This window comes from Humulus lupulus, chromosome 8 (assembly GCF_963169125.1).
Source record: "Humulus lupulus chromosome 8, drHumLupu1.1, whole genome shotgun sequence".
Classification (NCBI taxonomy): domain Eukaryota; kingdom Viridiplantae; phylum Streptophyta; class Magnoliopsida; order Rosales; family Cannabaceae; genus Humulus; species Humulus lupulus.
In genome coordinates, this window is record NC_084800.1 from 99,691,379 (window position 1) to 99,711,584 (window position 20,206).

Genomic DNA, 20,206 nt, shown 5'->3' on the forward strand with positions numbered 1-20,206 from the left:
CTGAAGAAAAACCAGGATGTCTTCGCATGGCCACACTCAGACATGGTGGGGATAAGCCCGAATGTAGCGAGCCACGCATTGAACATAGACAAAAGCTTTCCCCCGAAGCAACAAAAGCGAAGACAGCTGGACGAAGACAGAAAGAAAGCATTAAAGGAGGAAGTTGACAGGTTAAAAGCAAACCATTTCATTAGGGATGCCTTTTACCCTGATTGGGTAGCCAATCCAGTGTTGGTCCCAAAGCCCAATGGGACGTGGAGAACCTGTATTGACTACTCAGATCTCAACAAAGCTTGCCCAAAAGATTGTTTTCCGCTGCCAAGGATTGACCAGCTCGTGGACGCCATGGCGGGGCATGGCCTGATGTCATTCATGGATGCCTATTCTGGATATAACCAGATTCCCATGCATGCCCCCAACCAAGAACATACGAGCTTCATCACAGATAAAGGGCTCTACTGCTATAATGTCATGCCATTCGGACTCAAGAATGCTGGAGCCACGTACCAGCGGCTCGTAAACATGATGTTTTCAAAGCAGATAGGGAACAACATGGAGGTTTATGTTGATGACATGCTTGTCAAGTCTCAACTTAACAAGAACCATGTTGATGACCTCGAAGAGTGCTTTGGCGTGCTCAGGAAATACAACATGAAGCTAAATCCTCAGAAGTGCACTTTTGGGGTATCTTCGGGAAAATTTCTGGGGTTCATTGTAAACTCTCATGGAATCGAGGCTAACCCCGACAAGATCAAGGCCCTGATTGACATGCCTTCACCTCGGAAGCAAAAAGATGTTTAAAGCTTGACCGGCAGGATGGCAGCCCTAAGCAGATTCATCTCGAAGTCAACGGATCGTGGCCTTCCATTCTTCAACTTATTGAGATGAAGTAAGAAGTTTGAATGGACAGAGGAGTGCGAGCTGGCTTTCAGGAGCTCAAGAAGCACCTAGCTGAACCACCCATCCTGTCAAAACCTGAGACGGGAGAAGTATTGTACCTATACCTCTCAACCACCGAACACGCGATAAGCGCGGTGCTCGTTCGAGAAGAAGAAAAAGTGCAAAAACCCGTCTACTACATCAGTAAAAGATTACTGGGGGCAGAGTCAAGGTATCCATTGATGGAGAAACTCGCCCTCAGTCTAATTCATTCATCTCGTAAGCTCCGCCCCTATTTTCAGGCACATCCCATCCATGTACGGACAGATCAACCACTTAGGCAGGTCCTGTCTAAACCAGAGGCTTCAGGTCGACTTCTTAAATGGGTTGTTGATCTCGGACAGTTCGAGATCACCTACCATCCAAGAACGACCATTAAGGCACAGGCATTGGTGGAATTTATAGTGGAATGTACTCGTATAGCCGATGACGAGGTAATAACCACGGCCCACGAGCTGTGGAAACTTTACGTCGATGGCTCGTCAAATGAAAATGAAGCGGGGGCAGGGGTTATTCTGATCACCCCCGCAGGGAGAAAATTTCACTCCGCTTTGAGATTCGGCTTTAAAGCATCGAATAATGAGGCCGAGTACGAGGCTCTACTCGCGGGACTACGAATAGCAAAGGAGCTCAAGGCTAAAGCCATACATTGCTACAGTGACTCCCAACTCGTGGTTAATCAAATCTTGGGAGAATACCAGGCTCGCGGCACAAGAATGGTAGCTTATCTGGAGAAGGCAAAATCTGCATTGGAGTATTTCGAATTTTATGCAATCGAACAGGTTCCCCGAGAACGAAACTCAAATGCAGATGCCTTAGCTCGACTCGCCACCTCCGTCGAAAATGAAGAGCTGAATGTTGTACCCATAGAACACCTGTCAACACCCAGCATTACTGAGCCAAACGAGGAAGATGTGTGTATGATCGAGACGGAGTCGACCTGGATGAGTCCGATAGTTGACTATCTCGAAAATGGAATTCTTCCAAAAGATCGAAATCAGGCTCGAAAGTTGATGTATCAACTTCCTCGTTACACCATTTTGGACGGAAAGCTATACAGAAGAGGATATTCCATGCCGCTGCTCAGGTGTGTAACCCCTCCCGAAGTAAAGAAGATCATTGAAGAAATTCTTGAAGGGTTCTGCGGAGACCACACCGGGGGGCATAGCCTGTCCAAGAAGATCATACGACAAGGATATTTCTGGCCAACCATTAAAACAGATTCTTTCGATTATGTGAAGAAGTGCGACAAATGTCAGAGATTCGCCACGATACCCCGAGCTCCACCATCCGAATTGACCATGTTGACATCCCCATGGCCTTTCGCAGTATGGGGCATCGACCTCATAGGCTCTCTCCCGACTGGCAAAGGCGGAGTAAAATATGCTGTAGTCGCCGTTGATTACTTCACGAAATGGACAGAGGCTGAACCATTGGCAACCATAACTTCGAAAAAGATCCTTGATTTCATGGTAAAGAACATCGTATGCCGATATGAAGTGCCGAGAAAAATCGTATCCGATAACGAAACCCAGTTCGATTGCGACTTGTTCACCAGCTTTTCCGAAAAGAACGGCATAATAAAGAGTTTTTCATCTGTGGCTCACCCTCAGGCGAATGGTCAGGTCGAGGCCGTTAACAAAACTCTTAAGAGTTCTCTGAAGAAAAAGTTGGAAGAAGCAAAGGGACGATGGCCTGAGGAATTACCTCAAGTCCTTTGGGGGTATAGGACCACAGCTCGGACCTCAACAGGGCATACCCCGTTCTCTCTAGTATACGGCTGCGAGGCAATGTTGCCCATCGAGGTCGAAATCCCAACAATTCGAACTCAGATTTACGACCAAAGTTCCAATCACACTCAGCTCGAAGAAACCCTAGACTTGATTGAAGAAAAAAGAGAAGAGGCTCAGCTGAGAAATGCTGCTTACCAGCAACGAACTACAAGATATTTCAATAAGAGGGTTCGAGGTCGAAAGTTCGGAATGGGAGATCTGGTCTTGAGACGCGTATTCTTGGCAACCCGAGATCCAACAGCTGGAGTGCTCGGGCCGAACTGGGAAGGACCATACCAGATAGAGTCAGTCATCCGACCTGGCATATACAAACTTGCGAGATTGGACGGAAGCGTAGTACCCCGAGCATGGAATGGCGAACACCTTAGACCTTACTATCAGTAGTGTAGGAAGTGTGTTGCCTGTAACCATGATTTTCTATCTGTATTAGCTTGTCTATTTTTGAATTCCACCAAATAAAAGATCTATTTTGTTCAATATGTAATCTCTTTTTGTTTTTTATTTTTTGCAATCTCTCTTAATTTAATAACCTAGGGTCAAACTCATAGGATATTAAGGGGGCATCATTGGTATACATACCATTAGCTTGAAAATTAAAAAATAAAATATATATATAAAGTATTTGGATATAACCAAGTACGCGAGCTTAGATAGTTCGGACATAACCGACTTATCAAAAACATAAAGTATTTGGAGATAACCAAGTACGCGAGCCTAGATAACCGAGTTATCAAAAACATAAAGTATTTGGAGATAACCAAGTACGTGAGCCTAGATGACCGAGTTATCAAAAACATAAAGTATTTGGATATAACCAAGTACGCGAGCTTAGATAGTTCGGACATAACCGACTTATCAAAAATATAAAGTATTTGGAGATAACCAAGTACGCGAGCCTAGATAACCGAGTTATCAAAAACATAAAGTGTTTGGAGATAACCAAGTACGCGAGCCTAGATGACTGAGTTATCAAAAACATATAAAGTATTTGGATATAACCAAATACGCGAGCTTAGATAGTTCAGACAAAACCGAACTACCAAAAACCTAAAACGTTTGGAGTTAACCAGATGTGCAAACTTAACAGGTTTGGAACAAACCAGCCAAAAAACTAATCAATGATAAGTAGGAACCTAAACCCATTTCGAGACAAGTCGAGATCGAGGCTGGAATATCTTAAGAGAAAAATAGTTTCAAACTCTTAACCTCGGAGCAAAAGCTGAGGATGAGTAAAAGTGACTAAACAAAAAAGATATAACCAAATCATTTACGTTACATACCATAAGTACTTCCGGGTTCATGGTTAAAGTAACATCCGACCTTGATAAATAACGAGATCGAAAGCGGATAATTCGAACAAACTATGCATGAATGCATCGAGTTTCGAGCTTAAAATCCAAACTATGTTTGTACGAATAAATAAACATAACTGATTCACCAACCTAAAATGTGCAAAATATTTCGAGCCAAGAAATGTAAAGCATGTAAAAGAATAGTTAAACTGTACCAGCCCCGTGGGCATAAATTAAAAATAATTACAAAATAGGGGGACGCAGCCCCAATAAATGACTCCCCCGAGGTCAGATTTAAGGAAGAGGAGTATCCTTGACCTTCTCAGCATCAGTATCACCGGACCCTCCAGGACGAATAGCATGACTATCCTTCTTAGCCGCCTCTCGAGCAGCCACACTTGCCTCAAGACGGGCATTCCACCGCTCAACATATGTGGCCTCGAGAGGGCCCAGGAAGCTGGTATCGAGGTCGGCATTATCAGCCCAAAGTTTGTACATGGCTTGGTCGACCGCTTTCTCCTTCTGCTCCTTATACTCGTCCAGGAGGCGGGTCTTCTCGTTCTCCATGAAGTCGAAGGTGACAGATTTCTCCTCTTCGAGCTTGGCATTGGCCTTCTCGAGCTCGGTATTCGACTTTTCCAGCTCCTCGAGACGGGTCTTCATTTTTTCAAGTTCAGACTTCGAGTGTTTGAGCTCGTCAGCCATCTTGAGCTCGAGATCCTTCGACTTTTGGGCTAGAGACATGCTCGTTTGCACCTCGTTGGTCAGCTTATAGTTGAGCTGTGCTGAAACGACAAGGGCCTGAAACACAAAGAACGAATCAGAATTGCGAACTGAAACATAAATACTTAAAATAGAGTTGCGAAGGATACCGCGGCGGTGAGTTCGATACTCTTATCATAAAGAGTATTGCAGTCCGAGGCCTTGTGCACGAGATCCCAGTGGTCGACGCCGAAGCCAGCAAAGCTCTGACCCACTCGAGAAAGGACATCCGAGCTGAGCACAGCCCCTTCCGTCCTAGCGGCGCCATCAAGCACGTACTCCTCAATATGATTTCGGGCCGTTGGCAGCTGAACCTTGGAGGTAGAAGGTTTCTTCGGGGGCCGAACAACTGCTAATTGGGTTTCGGTGGGAGGCAGCGAGATAGGCGCGGTCGAGCCAGACGCATCAACCTGAACAGTCGGTTCCTTGGTTGTGCTCGCAGTAGTCTGGGCCGTGGGGGTCGTCTCGCGGCGTCTGGGTACCTTGGACGGTCGGTCAGACCTCCCTGGTATTCTCGGACGCTTGCTCCTCTGGGCGCCAGCCCCCCCATCACTAAAGAGCACAGCGCCGAGGTCGGGATTCATGGCGCCTGCACAGTTAAAATGAGTTAGATAATAATAATAAGTTTGAAAAGAGAGGGAAACCAGGAAAAGAAAAAAACCTAACTGGAACTCTCCCCCGAGCTCGAACTTGGGGACCAAGAAATTCCCCTGTCTTCAGGGGAGGCGGGGGGAGTGCCTTCCCTATAGGTGGGTGATAACCTCGAGAGGTCCCTATAATCGTTGGTCCCATACTGAACGGCTATCCCGTTCCACATCTCGTCTGTGGTGTACATGGTGTCGTATTTCCCGAGCCCACTATTAAACCTATGGACGCAGTCATCTACCCAACTCCATATGTAGAAGTGGTATCTATCCTGTGGGCACGAGACTAGCCTATTGGGCCTGTGTTTTAGTAAGGTCGAGGACCACATTCTCGAAGTAGGGAGGACTTTACCTTCATCTGAATCCGAGCTCGAGGCTTCATCATTGGCCTCATTCCCAGATCGCTGACTCCTCAGGTGAACTGGGAGTGATGGCCTCCTTTCTCTCCTCAGAGGAAGGGCGCCTGTGGGCAGTGGCACCTCCTCCCAGTGTTCATATTTTTTACTGGACCAGTCAGAGGTTGACTGGCCCTCTCCCAACAGCCCACAAGCTCGAAGCTTGCCCTCATGTAATAGGTACGAGAGAGACCTCCTGCCATAAGGGAGTTGGAGCAAGGCCTCTCTGTGCCTCTTCATCGCTTCATTAGGGGTGGGATGCTGAAAATTAGCTGAAAAGCGAAACACGTTTCATCTAAATATGGATTTAAGAACTAAAGTCTCGAGCACAGAAATAAAGGTAGCGAGAATACTTACGAATCCGCCTGAACGAGTAATGTCGAGACGGGGACAGACCATCTGTCCAAAAGAAGGCTCTTTTGAAATCAGGCGGGTGGTTGGGAAGGTCCCCAAAAACCTTCGTCTCCTTGGGGTAGCTCGAGAGGTAGTAAAAGCCATCCCCTCCCCGAGCTCGGGAGGGGTTACTTTTTAAGCAAAAGAGATATAAAATCTCTTGAGGTGAAGGTCCTTCCCACCCCAGCTCGTGGTACAAGGACCTCAGGGCAGACAGCACCCTGTACGAATTGGTGTTGAGTTGGAACGGAGCCAACCCAACAAAATCAGTAAAGTCTTTGAAAAAAGACTTCAAGGGCAGCAGTGCTCCTGCCCTCATAAGTTCTTGGCTCCATGCCGCATATTTCACTGTGGCGTCACGGCCGCCAGGAGTGAAGCAGGTCCGTTCTTGACCAGTCGGAACTCGACACTTCAAGGTGCCTGACAAACGAAGGCCATGGAAAGCCAGGATTTCAGATATTTGACTGGTTGTGGTAACTGTGCTCCAGTAGAACTCGGCCTCGAACATCTCTCTCCTTGGCTGTGAGGAGGAAGGTTCCCCCATTAATGAAAATTTGAGCTCTCCGGGGGGGTATGCAACAGTAACCTTTAAAACAGGATCGAGAGGAACCGGCCTAGGGCCTGAATTAGATTCCGGATAGATGGCTTCCCGAAGAACTCTCCTCTTCCCCTCGATGACTTCGTCTATCTGACGGCGGTAATGAGCTCGAATGTCTTCTTGCTCGCGTGCAAGTTCGTATTCTCTTATCCGACATTGATTCCGAGCGAACAGCGATTCTGGGCTCGGAGATTTTGACTCGTAAGGGATTGCCAGCAATGACCCCCACCGTCTTTCCAGATTCTGTGACATCTAACGAGAAAGAAAAAATGGTGAGGGCCATGCATGCAAGAATCACGAGCTCGATGAAATGAGCTCGGAAATTTAGGAACGAGACTAAATACTAAGACCCTTATTGAAGGGCCAGGGGCGTGTATTCCACGAAAAAGAAAAGGAGCGTGGATAATTTTTTGAAAATCCCTAAATTCAAGGGAAAGAAGAGTGGCGGTTAACCATGAAAGGCGTCTTTGGGTTTCGTGCATTTGTCAAGGCCCATGTTTTTATCCGAAAACTTAATGTACAAGAAACGTTGCCTAAAAATTTCAAAACCCAGAAAATGGGAACCACACTCAAACGTCAAAACTGGGTATAAACCAGAGACGGAAATCCAGAATGAAAGTCTAAAAAGCATGAAAACCTATCGAGTTAAAACTTCCTATCGTATTAGGCTAGGGATGCAAACCAGTATATACATATACACAGCAAGAACGGTTTAAATAAAAACTGGCAAAATGGAAAACAAAAATTGCTTACTTACACAATAATGACGACTGCAGAGAGATTGTTGATTGAAGAAGAGGTTGCAAGTAAGAACTCACTGACTCGAACATACCAGGATTTCTTTGTTTTTTCGGCCGAGAGAACATATACATAATGGAAGTTGTATGGAGAGGTCTGGGTTCGTTTTTCTTTCTTTTCTTGCTTCTGATGAACGAAAGTGAAAGTGAAGGTGAAGAATGGAGTCTTGTATATATAGGTGGGAAAAAGGCATTAATCTGGAACGTTGAACGAAATCCTTGCAAGATCCAACGGTTAGGGATCAATGACATGATGGCGCCGAAAAGGTGTCAGACGAATGATCGTGGGCGTGTTTCCAAGGCACTCAAGTACCAAAAATGAGCAATACCTGGTTGACGCGTGTCCATTTTCAAAAGTGTGACGGTACAGTTCTCAAAGAAAGTAGTTCAAAAGTTTCCTTCTCTTAGGATTTGAACAAATACTTTTGAGGGGGCAAGATGTTATACCCAGATTTCGAGCCATGTTAATTATGACCTCGAAAGTTGGATTCGCAAATAAGTGGACTCATAAGGTTGGAAACAAGCTCTAGGATCATATGCCGAGCTTGCAGGATATATACGATCTCGAGTATGGTGACCTCGAAGAGTTCATGATCTCGAAAGATAGCTCCGGGAACACATTCATCTTCGGGGATAACTTCGGATCAGGGTTCCCGAGCTCGATGCACATACGATCTCGAAAGGCCATGCGACCTCGGAAATATCTCCAGCTCGGAAGGTGACAGGAAACCTGGGAGGCTAAAGCCTTAGAGATACGTGATAACCACCTTGAATATCTACAAGTGTTATAAATATGAGATGTAATCCTCATTTATTATTGTAAATCCCCTGGAATCGTGGGATATTATTTGATCAGTTATACGTCTCCTGGTCTTCAGGGGACGTTTCCTTTTATATCTGATTATAGCCATTTATTTTATCCACAAAAAGAGTAACTACCCAAAATATGTGGGATAGTATTCTGCGGCCTTCTCTATAAATAGAGAGGCCATGCACCATTGTAAATGACCGAAGTTCTGAACCTTGAGAGAAAACTCTGAAGAATTCATGCTTAAGAATTTTCAGAGATAATCTTGAGTTTAATAACAGAGACTCGTGGACTAGGCAGATTTAACTGCTGAACCACGTAAAAATCGTGTGTTTGATTTGTTTCATTTTAGTTGGCCATTATCATTTATTGTTTATGTGCTCTTCTTTCACTGTTTGGCGAAAAACGGCGTCAACACTATGCTCCCACCAAGTAACCATTGATGAAGTCGTCCCCTTCGAGCTTACAGCTCTTGAGCTCGAACCATCTTGTCTAAGGGCAAGAGATGCATCAAGAAGTTTATACAAGTGTTGAACCCTTGCTATCGCGAGTTGCGAGTCCAACTTATAAGCTCGGACACTTTCAAGGCTACATAATGCTCGAGCTCACAAGGTTGTCACTTATAGCGAAACTGTCTCTGACTTGTGGATCACATGACGACTGTGCTTATTTCGAGCTCACACCTTACGAACCTGAATTTTGAGATCAAGATTTTTATCCTCGAAATTTGGGTGTAACACTAGTTAACTAGGAGAATAAGGCTCCGCATGCGGACAACCACCGTAATTTTGTAATATATTTGATTTGCTGTATAAAGCGAATTTTTTTAACTTACCGTGTTTTATGTAATTTACTCTTAAAATTTTATAACCAATAACGAAATTTCAAAAGGCTAGAAACAACAATTCGATAACCCTTTCACCAAAATTCATCGATAATTTGTCACCAAAATTATTAGAAATTATATAGCCAATGATTTGTAACAAAAATGTAAAGGTAAAGTTAAATGGATGTGTTTTTACAAATATTTTCAAAATATGAAATTCATCAATGGTTATATTTTATATTTTATCATGTTTTGATTTTAATAATTAATTATGAATTTATATCGATATAAAAAATTGAAACTAAAAGTATATTCTTTAATTTATTCTTTATATTAATATTGATTAGTTTTGAATAATAAAATAATTTTAATAAATAAATTATAATACTAAATTAAGTGAGAAAAGGACAAAAAAAACATACAAAAGGAGAATATTTATTCTACTCTAGTTAGATTTTACCGTGTAATATATATTATTTTTCTCTTACCATCTATTATGTCATCTCACCGTCTGTATAGAATTTTTTTTCAAATTTACCGTGTATATTGTGTTAATCAAATTGATCTTTTAGAAATTATAGCAAATGAACCTAATATCTTCTTTTTTTTAATTGTAAATAAATAACTATTTTATATTTAGAAGTATATGACTTTAATAAAATAGTATATATATATTAGTTTTGTTTAATTAGCTTTTATTTTAAAGCTATATTGATTTTTAAATTTTTTTATGGGGTATTGGTATATTATTTTCCAACTAGTATACATATTTTTTGTGGTATAGTATATCATATTTTAATGATATTGAGTTTCTATGTTTAATATACAAAATGATAGTATATAATTTTATATCATGATATATATATATATTTTAATGGTAATATATAATTTTCTTAGCATACTATATATATTTTTCAGTAATAACTTTGTAAGTTTTGTAGATATATTATTTTTCAACTCAGTACATATATTTTGTGGTATGGTATATCATTCAACAATCTATAAAAAACGAAAAAAAAATCAAAATAATTTTAAAATAAAAACTAATCAAACAAAATTAATATACATATATTATAATATTAAAATATTAAGAATAAAATAGTAATTTGTTGAATGATATATTTGGTAATATGTAAAAATAAAAAAAGTAGCGGTGTTATTTTACTACAAAATTAAAAACATAGACATTTCTTTACTTTCACATACGTCATTTTGCATCATTTCTTCATCTTTTCTATTTTTTTTTATTATTATTTTCATTACTCTCAACACGTACCCTTTAGTGTTTTTATGACTTTTCTACCATGATATCCTTCGTCATCTAATCTATCAAAACGAGAGGTATTCATGTCTGTGCATTGCAAATGGTTTAAATATGAGGTTGAAACTTCTTCTACCCATGCGATTGCAGAGTGTACTTTTGCAGCTGAGCGTTAGAGTGTGAGTCCTTTGTGGTCCACTATGATTAAAGGTAAGGCTTTCTCATCTTTTGAATCATTGGCAAAAGATGAGCATTAAAATTGAATTATTGTGGCATGACAGAAATTGGGTCGTTCATGAGCAGCAAATTAAGATGAACTCCTAGCATAGACATAGTGTGTTGGAGTTTCAGGAGACTCTATATCGTATTTGATGAAGCTCCCATAGTCCCTCAACATGTGTGAGTTAATTAAGTGGTGAGCACCCTCCTGATTAGCTAGGTCTATAAACTAAAATTACAACTAATCCGTTATGCTTACTCTAAAATTGAAAAAAAAAAACTACAACAACAAAGTAAATATTTACTGAGTTGTGTTTTTAAGATTTTGTGATAGTAGTAATTAATTATTATTTAAAAAAAAAAAAAACTGTAATTAGTTACTGTATTGTGATTTCAGTGACAAGTAACTGGTTATCTCTCTAAAATCTTTAGCAATTTGTTGCACCAAAGGCTGAACCATTTTGTGTATTTTTAAGAGATCTCTCACAAACATATGCTAGCTGCACACTTTTTAAAGAGTACGTGTGTTTCACCATGAGAATGCAAACTGCAAAGAAAAAGGTTCTTGTATTTCTCTCTGTAGCTTATATGGACTATCAGGAGAGGACGGTTCTGCCTCTTTTGTAGTGCATTAGGCTAATTATTATATGTTGTGTTTCATAAAAATTTTGTTGTTATTGTTTAGTAACATTTAAAAAAAATAGTTATTTATTTAATTAATTAAAAATTTGATAATTTAATATAAAATTTGCTTGGTAACTCTATTTTTATTTATTATTTTTTTAAATTATAATTAAAATTTTAAAAATAGAATTTTTTCACTTTCAAAATTTTTTTAAACAGTTTTCAATTTTTCTTTTATTTTTTTTCTTCTCTTATTCAAATCAACACATCATATTGTTAAACAAAAAATAAAAATAAAAGTTATCAAACACGTTTATTATTTTTTATTTTTTTTAAAAAAAATAATAATTACCAAACATATTTTATTTTCTAAAAATAAAAAAACAAAAATAAAATAATATTTCTATTTTTGTGTTTAAAAAATTCAAAAACAAAAATTTTACCAAACAGGCCCTTTGTTTTTGAATTTTTTAAACACAAAAATAGAAATATAATTTTATTTTTGTTTCTTTATTTTTAAAAAATAAAAATATGTTTGTTAACTATTTTTATTTTTTCTGTTTTTAAAAACAAAAAATAATAAATGCATTTGATAATTTTTATTTTTTGTTTAACAATATGAAGTGTTGATTTGAAGAAGAAAAAAAAAACTTGAAAACGGATTAAAAAAAATTTGAAAGTCAAAATTTTGTTTTCAAAATTTAATAAATTTTAATTAAAATTTTAAAAAATAATAAATAAAAATAAAATTACCAAACTCATTTTATGTTTAATTGTCGAGTTATTAATTAATTAAATAAAAAATATTTTTTTAAGTGTTACCCACAGCACCATAATGTATGACCATTTACTTCAACTTTATAATATACATACTGAAACAATAATAATATTTTGTTACTAGTCAAAAAAAATTTGTTTGACAATTATAAGAGTTTGGACTTTTGTAGTTGGATAAAATAAGTAGAATTCTTATTCTAAGTATTTATATATAAATATGGAAATTTTTAAAAAATATTGCTTTGCAAAATATGGGAATTATATTTTTTTTTTTAATTTGTATGTGAAAATTTATTAAATAAAAAGTTAAAGTATAAAAAATACAATTAGTAGCTAATTAAAATATAGAAATATCACATTTTTTTATCATAGTTATGTTTTCTTTAATTTTGAAAGTAATTTTATTTTATTTTTTATTCTTTTCCTTCATTTTTTGATTATTTTTTCGGTTGTTTTTTCTTTTTTTTTTCATTACTTATTTTTTTTCATTTTGTTTTCTACTAATTTTTTCTTTCCATTTTTCCATTATTTTTCTTTTCATTTTTATTCACTTATCTATTTTTTTCAATCATTTGTATTGTTTTGTTTTATTTTTTGTTCATATTTTTTCACTTTTCTTTCATTTTTTCATTTTTTTTTCATTTTTGTATTTATTATTTTCTCCTTCCATTTTTTTTTTCTTTTTTCACACATATAAACTTTTTTTTCTTCTTCCATTTTTCCTTTTTTTTTTTCATTTTTTTCTACCAATTTTTTTATTCATATTTTTTTTCTTTTCATTTTTCCATTATTTTTTTTCTTCTTCTTGTTTTTATTTTTTTATTCATCAGTTTTTTTCCTTCGTCATTTCTTTTGTTTTTTTTTTTCATATTTTTTTTTTCATTTTTGTATTTATTATTTTCTCATTCTATTTTTTTTTCATTTTTTTATGCATATATTTTAAAATCACATAATTATTTTACTATTTTTTTATTTATTATCTTTTATTATTGTAATTTTTTTTATAGTTTTTTTTCCACTATATGTAAAAAATTCAAATAAATTTTTTCAGCATTTTCTTTTTAATGTAACACTTACAGGAATACCAAAATTTGGAAAGAAAACTAATAAAAATATGAAGACGTGAATGGGTAACTGGTTACCTTCACGTTCTTTGTGTGCATATTTCTGGGTGTAACTGGTTACCTTCACGTTCTGATGTGTGTATATTTCTGGATTCTTTATGGTAATTGGTCACCTATGTTACTAAAATCATAGTTACTTCTTCTCATTTTTTTAATGAAAGTATTCTTCCTCTTTTTCCTTCAAATTTGATGTTTATTTTCATATTTAATATGAGTAACCCGTCACCCCTCTTATAGTAACTGGTTACCCCTCTTATGACAAAAATGACTCATCTCAAGATAACTGGTTACTCCTCCTGGTACATGTTATTTAACCTAGTTCTAGGATTTTTTTTTACATAATTGTTAAAGATCAATCAAGTAACTAGTTACCTTACCCAGGATTTGAAAAAAAAAACGTACAATCTAAAAAAAAGAAAAAAAATGTTTATAATAAATAAAAAATAATTTTAAAAACAATTCATATTACAAAAAAAAAATTGCAAAACAACCAAGAAAAATTTAATATAAAATTAGTAATATAAAAACAATATAAGAAAATAAATAAGTTAAAAAAAATAATCAAATTACAAACATAACCTTCTAAATTAATAAACTTGATTAAGAGTAAAACTATAGCATAAATCAACTTTTATACAAAAATATGGGAAAATAAACCCATAAAAGTGAAAATTCTTAAAAAAAAACCCTAGATTAACTTCTTTTTTTTTTTTGAAGAAAAATCATATTTTTACATTTTCTATTACAAATCTCGTATAAAATGTAATTTCCTCTGTAAATATTAATTACAACAAGGTTCTATATCAGAAATAATACTATCTTCTTCATTTACACACCATTATCAAAATAATAAAGGATTGTGTATATGGCTGGTCAAACCACACTAATCCACTTAGCTAAAGCAGGCTCGTGTTGCAACTCCACTGCAACCATGAGAAGTAACAACGATTCCAATGGCTTTGTACAGCAAAACATATAACATTTAAAAACAAAAACATTTAATTAATTTTTTCGTGTATCTTCAAAGTGAAGGTAAAATCAATTACGAAAGACAAGGTAATTCTATCATACAATATAAACAGTTACAAACGGTCCGGCCGAGTGGTTCACCGCCAACAATTGGTGCCAGAAATATCCGACCAATCTTTTGTACGATATCGGTGATATATGGCAGGGGTGTTCATCGATTAGGCTAGACGGGTTATAAAGATTTTTTCCTTGTTCAATCCCATAATCAAATTGGCATCTGCTAATCTACAACTCGTCAAAATAACCAATTGTTTTATTAACTCGATGGACATTTAGGTGAGTTAACCCAATCAACCTGCTTAAATTTTTTTTTTCTAAAAATTTAAAATCTTTGAAGATTATAAAGAGCATGATTATTATTATAAAATTCAATATATTTACAGCATAAATTAGTTTAGATTTATTATAAAAAAAATACTCTAAATTAATTGATAAAATTATTTCCATTATAAGACAAAATTTATACATTTGAGCAGTCTTTCTTGGAATTAATAGAATCAACATTCATTTATAAAATAAAAAAAAATTAAAATCAATTAAGTCTAAAGTCCAACTCTAAATACAATCAACTACTATAAAATATTCAATTAAAATTTAAATAGCACACACAATCAAGTCTAATATTCAATTGTAATAATACCTGTTTTTTAGTTTTTATTTAAATTAATTTTATAATATTATATATTTTTTTAAATCTGGACGGATCGAAGCATTTAAATTAGATGAGATAATAGAATTTGACGAAGTTATAAAATTTTATGAACAACATTAGGTAATGGTGCATCACGGGTGTGCTGCTCGATCTTGGTCGGAAATATGAGAATTCCATACATTTTTTTCTCATATTTATATAAATGATGTGAAAAAAAAAACAAATTTACAAAAAAGATTATATATATAATCATTTATGTTATTTTTGTTCAATTTGTCTATATAAAATTTTAATATAACAGTTCTTTTATGGAAAGCGAAAAACACAAAATTTCTTGCAATTTGCAAATAATATTTTTCCTTTTAAGCTAAATAAAACGAAAATCATTTTTGAAAACATTTATGCGAGTAAGTACATAACTAAATATTAGCAAAAATTCGTGGAAATTTCTTGGGATTTTCCACCACATAAAGCAAATGTTATTGTATTTAGTTTTACTTTTAATCACTTTATTTTTTTTCCCTTTAATTGCAATTATTTCACTTTTACTTTCCAAAATAAAAATAAATAAATTACTTTCTCAAAATTTAAGAGAGAAAAAAACATAAAGCTAACAACCGAACCTAAACTTTGCCTCGTCTTTTAAAAGTCAATTATAGCAACAACAACCAGGGGCAAAAGTGCTTTCTCTTCTGAACCCGCAATTCACGCTCGAAAAAATCACCACAAAAAATTAAAAATAAGTGGAAAACAGTCAACGACATCGATTCCCTATTCTCATCCCCACATTCGCACAATACGTGTGAACCCCTCACTGGCTCGAAATTCAAAAAACTTTTTCTCGCCCTCTCCTCCTACCAATCTCATTTCGACACGTGGACTACCGCCAATACGATCCGCTTACTCGCCCCCACACTATCAAATACCAAAGCAAAACTTTTTTACTAGCTGAGCGGACTCGTTGTCCCCACTCGACCACTCTCGCTTTACCGACCGAGTTACGACTCGTCCCTCCCCAACACCATATCATCATCATCATGATCGATATCACATAAAATCTCGACGCCCCTTTCTCTCTTCTCCTCATTATGGGTTTGATGTTCTTAAAGCCCAACCCACTCGCCTTATATAGGGCTTTCAGCTCTGAATACGCTTCGCTAAGATTTTGAGCCTGGTAATGGCGGAGCCGACGATGAACTCGCCGTCCGAGACGATTCCCGGAACCCCGGGAATCAAGGAGGTTAGGTCCGAAACTGTGTCCGAGTCTTTTAACTTTTTTCCGGGTTCGGGTCCGGGTCTTGGAGAATGTGAAATTCAAGGAATAAGGAGGGTGAATATGAGAGCAGAGATTGACACTTCTCCGCCTTTCGGGTCGGTCAAGGAGGCGGTGACCCGTTTCGGTGGGCACGGACCTTGGATTCCTTATGTAAGTATACTAGTTAAGGAACATTTATTGATTTATTTGTTTTTGGAAGGAATTGTAACTAACATGCACAGTGCACTATGCAAGTTTTTTGTTTTTTTCTGAAGAAGGGAAAAAAAACAAGCATATTAATATAAGGCTATATTAACTAGCTATAGACTTTTGTAGTAAGACATGCAAAATGTGCTATTTTTACAAATTTACTTATTACCAATTTTTTTAATTTTTACTCTGTTTTCTATTGAATTGACTTTTCTGTTTTCATGGAAGTCTCGAAAGGCCCACTTGAAAGAGCAGTCTCATTTTGCAGTTAATGTGCAATTCGGCTAGTTTCTGAGTTAAATTTTGAAATATTTTGCTCTAAACTTCTAGTAGAATTGGAATTTATGGACCGCGTTTTGTCCACATGCTCAAATTTATATATCATCTAAGATTTCCTGCTTATTTATTTTGTGGGGAAGGTAGTTTGGATGTTTTATTCATAATCATAAATTATGATTTTTATTTGTGTTAAGATTTTATTGAGAAAGTATCTATTTTTATTTTGTTCCAAATTGTATTTTTAACTCAGAAATTGAGGACATTTCTTCTTCATTTTAATAAAGTCCTTTTTGTTTTATAATGTGGGTTTGTGGAACATTTTGCTGGATTTAGTTGTTCTTTAAACTTAATGATTAATGATCAAACATTTAGAGCCCAAAGACAGTGAACTTACCAAGAAAACCTCCATTAGCCTGCTTGGGCCATAATTATTTGTATAATTAATGTTTTTTTGCCTCTTTTTACACAATCAATGCATGCCTCTTTCTTCTTTTACTTTTTCTTTCAGGTTACCCTTTTTCCTGTTTATTGTTGTTATTTCTGCTAGTTGAGCATACTTTTGCCTGTACTATTAATACATCAAAATATGTCAATATATTCTTGTACTAAATATGATTTTTCTTTTTATTATTTTAGTTCCATAACTAACTTCTCTTAGATATTGTCTAATGCACTAACTACCACAAGAACAATGGAATCTGGTTTCATTTTTCCTCTTAAATCTTATAGAATCAATAATTTATAGTGTAATTGTTATGAGCAGAATGATAACGAAGAATTTGACTTGAAGAAAGTGGAGGAACAAGCAGCAGAGCTGGAGAAGGATCTGATAGTAAAAGAACTTGAAACACTCGATGTCCTTGAAGAACTAACGACAACAAAAAGGATTGTGGAAGAATTAAAACGACAGCTCCAGCAAGAAGCTTTGAAATGTCTGGCAGCTCAGTCAGACAAAAATTCAGATGAGCAAGTAAAAGAAATGAATAACAAGAACCATGTAAATGTAGCTAACAAGCATGATCATCAAATTATGGGAAATTTGAGTCCTTGTTCAACTTCTCCAGATTTGATCCTTATGGAGTTGAAGCGTGCAAAACTCAACCTTGGTAAAACTATAAATGATCTTGGAGTGATTCAAAACTCTGTTGAAACTTTAAATAAGAAAATGAGAAAAGAGAAAGAGTTGATTGAAAAAACCAGAGAGAAGCTAACGTCAAAGTTTGCAGGGGTGTTGTCACTGGAGGACGAGCTGGAAAACACAAGGGTCAAGCCACAAATGGCAGTACTGGACGATGGAGAGACTAATAGAGGTTTCGAGAACTCAAAATTTGATTCAAGAGAGGATCAGTGCTTCATAAAAATGGATGTGCCTGCGAACTCCGAATTTCCAAGAGCAATGCCAAGTAATGAACAGTCGATGAGGACTGCTGAAATGAGGTTGGTTGCAGCTAAAAAGATGAGGGAAGCAGCAAAGGCAGCTGAAGCTGTTGCTTTTGCCGAGATCAAAGCACTGACTAACAGCGAAAACCCACCTCAGTTTCTCTTTCCTGAGCCTGATCACAAAATGAGTTTCAACTTCCAAGTTCAATCTCCCCTCAACTACAAACCTCATGAAGCTGTTGACTGGTCCAAGAAGAAACTTGCTGATGCCATGCTTCATATTGATGAAGCTCATACTTCTAAGCTGGCTATACTGAGGAAGTTAAAGGAAGCAACAGACGAAATTAAGTACAGCAAGCAAGCCTTGGAAGAGGCTTTGAGCAGAGTAGAACTTGCCAACATGAAGCAACACGCTGCGGAAGAGGCCTTCCATAGATGGACTGTTCCTGATCATGATAGGAAGAGGCCGGCCACTGCCGCTTACAGTCCTTTTTCGCCAAGAATAAACATCTTTCACCCTCCTGACCATCACAGGGGCTCCCCTCTAAATGATGTTCACAGGGAAGTTTTAATGAACAACTGTCCAAAGCCTGTTTTGAAGCCCACAATTTCAATGCGAGATGTGCTTAGGAAAAAGCAAAACGTGTCTGAAGATTACGTTGGAAGAAAAGAACCTCCTCATCCTCATCATCATGAGAGTGGCCATGGACACACTGGTCAAACTCACAAAGTGGCTTTGAGCGAAATGCTTCAAGCTTTAAGAGATGATTTGAGATTTTCTCCTAAAGCTGAGAAAGAGGTAAATGATCGCCAGGTTCATCAGAAGCAACAGTTATTAACTCAGAGAAAGAAGTTTGGGTTCATTCAGATTTCGCTTCCCTTGAGTAAGCCAAGCAAGAAAAAAACGCAGCCTACGAATTAACATATTTGGCTACCAAGATTGTCTCTCTTGTTTGTCTTGTTACGTATTGTGTTATGGTGTCTTTTTTCTTATTATTATTATTATTATTATTATTATTATTATTATTATTTTACTTTGTTAGCGTTAGTATATACGATGGTTTACTGACTATATATAATGTAAAGGGTGTTCATGTGATTTGATTGATTTGTATTGTGAAATGAAGACTGTAATGAATGTTGCTATTGTTGTTACTCAAATGGGATTGCAGTGAAATAAACTCTCTGCTTAAGTATTGTTATGTCTTCTCACTCTTGCAAGACTTTTGTTTATACTTTATAAACGCCTCTACAGAAAATTATTATATACAGTGGCTACTGGCCAGTCAAATAGTTGAATATAATACCATCTGCAGGCCAACTCATGTGCTAAGTGCAAACTCAGTTGGGAATCATTAAAATAAAAAGTGCAGACTGTGTAATAGTGCTTGATTAACAGTTCATATGTGTATATTTATGGATATTTCCTCATCAACGTGCACTCACTGTACTCGTGGGTCGTAGCAGAGTTGTTGTCTCATCTCATGACCAACTCATTGAAAGTACAGTAGTGGAAAAACCATGCCAGTGCGCACTAATAATACTATATTTTTCTTTATTGTTTGATTACCGAATGGACACTGTCCATGGCTAAATTGCTGATGAGCTTTAGAGCTTATTTGGTGAATTTGTTACTAATGGCTGTTACTCGAACTGCCCTTCCATGTTGATTGCTTCTTTCTTCTGATATTTTAAATATACAAAAATGGCCCTTCGAAAAGATTTTAGTCAAATTTTTCTTTAAAAAGACAAAAATGCACTCACTTAATATGTATTAATATCTTTATTTTTTATAAATAAAATTTATCAAATTGATTAACAAAACTTAAATTTTAAAATAAAAAAAAAACAAAAAAAAACTATATTTGTTATTTTTTTTATACATTAAAATATTTATAATAGTAAATAATTTATAAAATTAATTAACAAACCTAAAATTAAATTAATAAAGTCCAAACTAAGTCAAAGTTAATATTTATTGAGTAAATGGAGGCTAAAATATTTAATATTTTTAAAATATTACAATTTTATGCCCAAACATTTTTTTACGATAAAATTACCCAAAATTACTAAAATATAACATTTAAATACCTAAACTTTATTTACAGAAAAGAATATATAAAATTTCTAAAATGTAGCATTTAAATAT

The 20,206-nt window shown here is 36.0% G+C and overlaps 1 protein-coding gene across 2 annotated transcripts; it reads left to right on the top strand.

Annotated features, from left to right (window-relative positions):
- Positions 1-15,868: 15,868 nt before the first annotated feature.
- On the top strand, positions 15,869-19,263 carry LOC133798220 (WEB family protein At2g40480). 2 transcript variants are annotated; one of them, XM_062236439.1, is made up of 3 exons: positions 15,870-16,359; positions 17,441-17,783; positions 17,904-19,263. In XM_062236439.1, exons 1-3 carry the CDS (start codon positions 16,111-16,113, stop codon positions 18,977-18,979), a joined length of 1,668 nt encoding a protein of 555 aa, XP_062092423.1. In that variant the 5' UTR covers positions 15,870-16,110; the 3' UTR covers positions 18,980-19,263. The 2 variants fall into 2 exon arrangements, with proteins under 2 accessions (XP_062092422.1, XP_062092423.1); XM_062236438.1 differs by having other exon boundaries at positions 15,869-16,359; positions 17,441-19,263.
- Positions 19,264-20,206: the final 943 nt, after the last annotated feature.

Coding starts and splice junctions, on each gene's coding strand:
- LOC133798220 (XM_062236438.1), top strand. CDS start 16,111: ATGGCGGAGCCGACGATGAACTCGCCGTCCGAGACGATTCCCGGAACC. Junction 16,360..17,440: donor ACGGACCTTGGATTCCTTAT/GTAAGTATACTA, acceptor TGTTATGAGCAG/AATGATAACGAAGAATTTGA.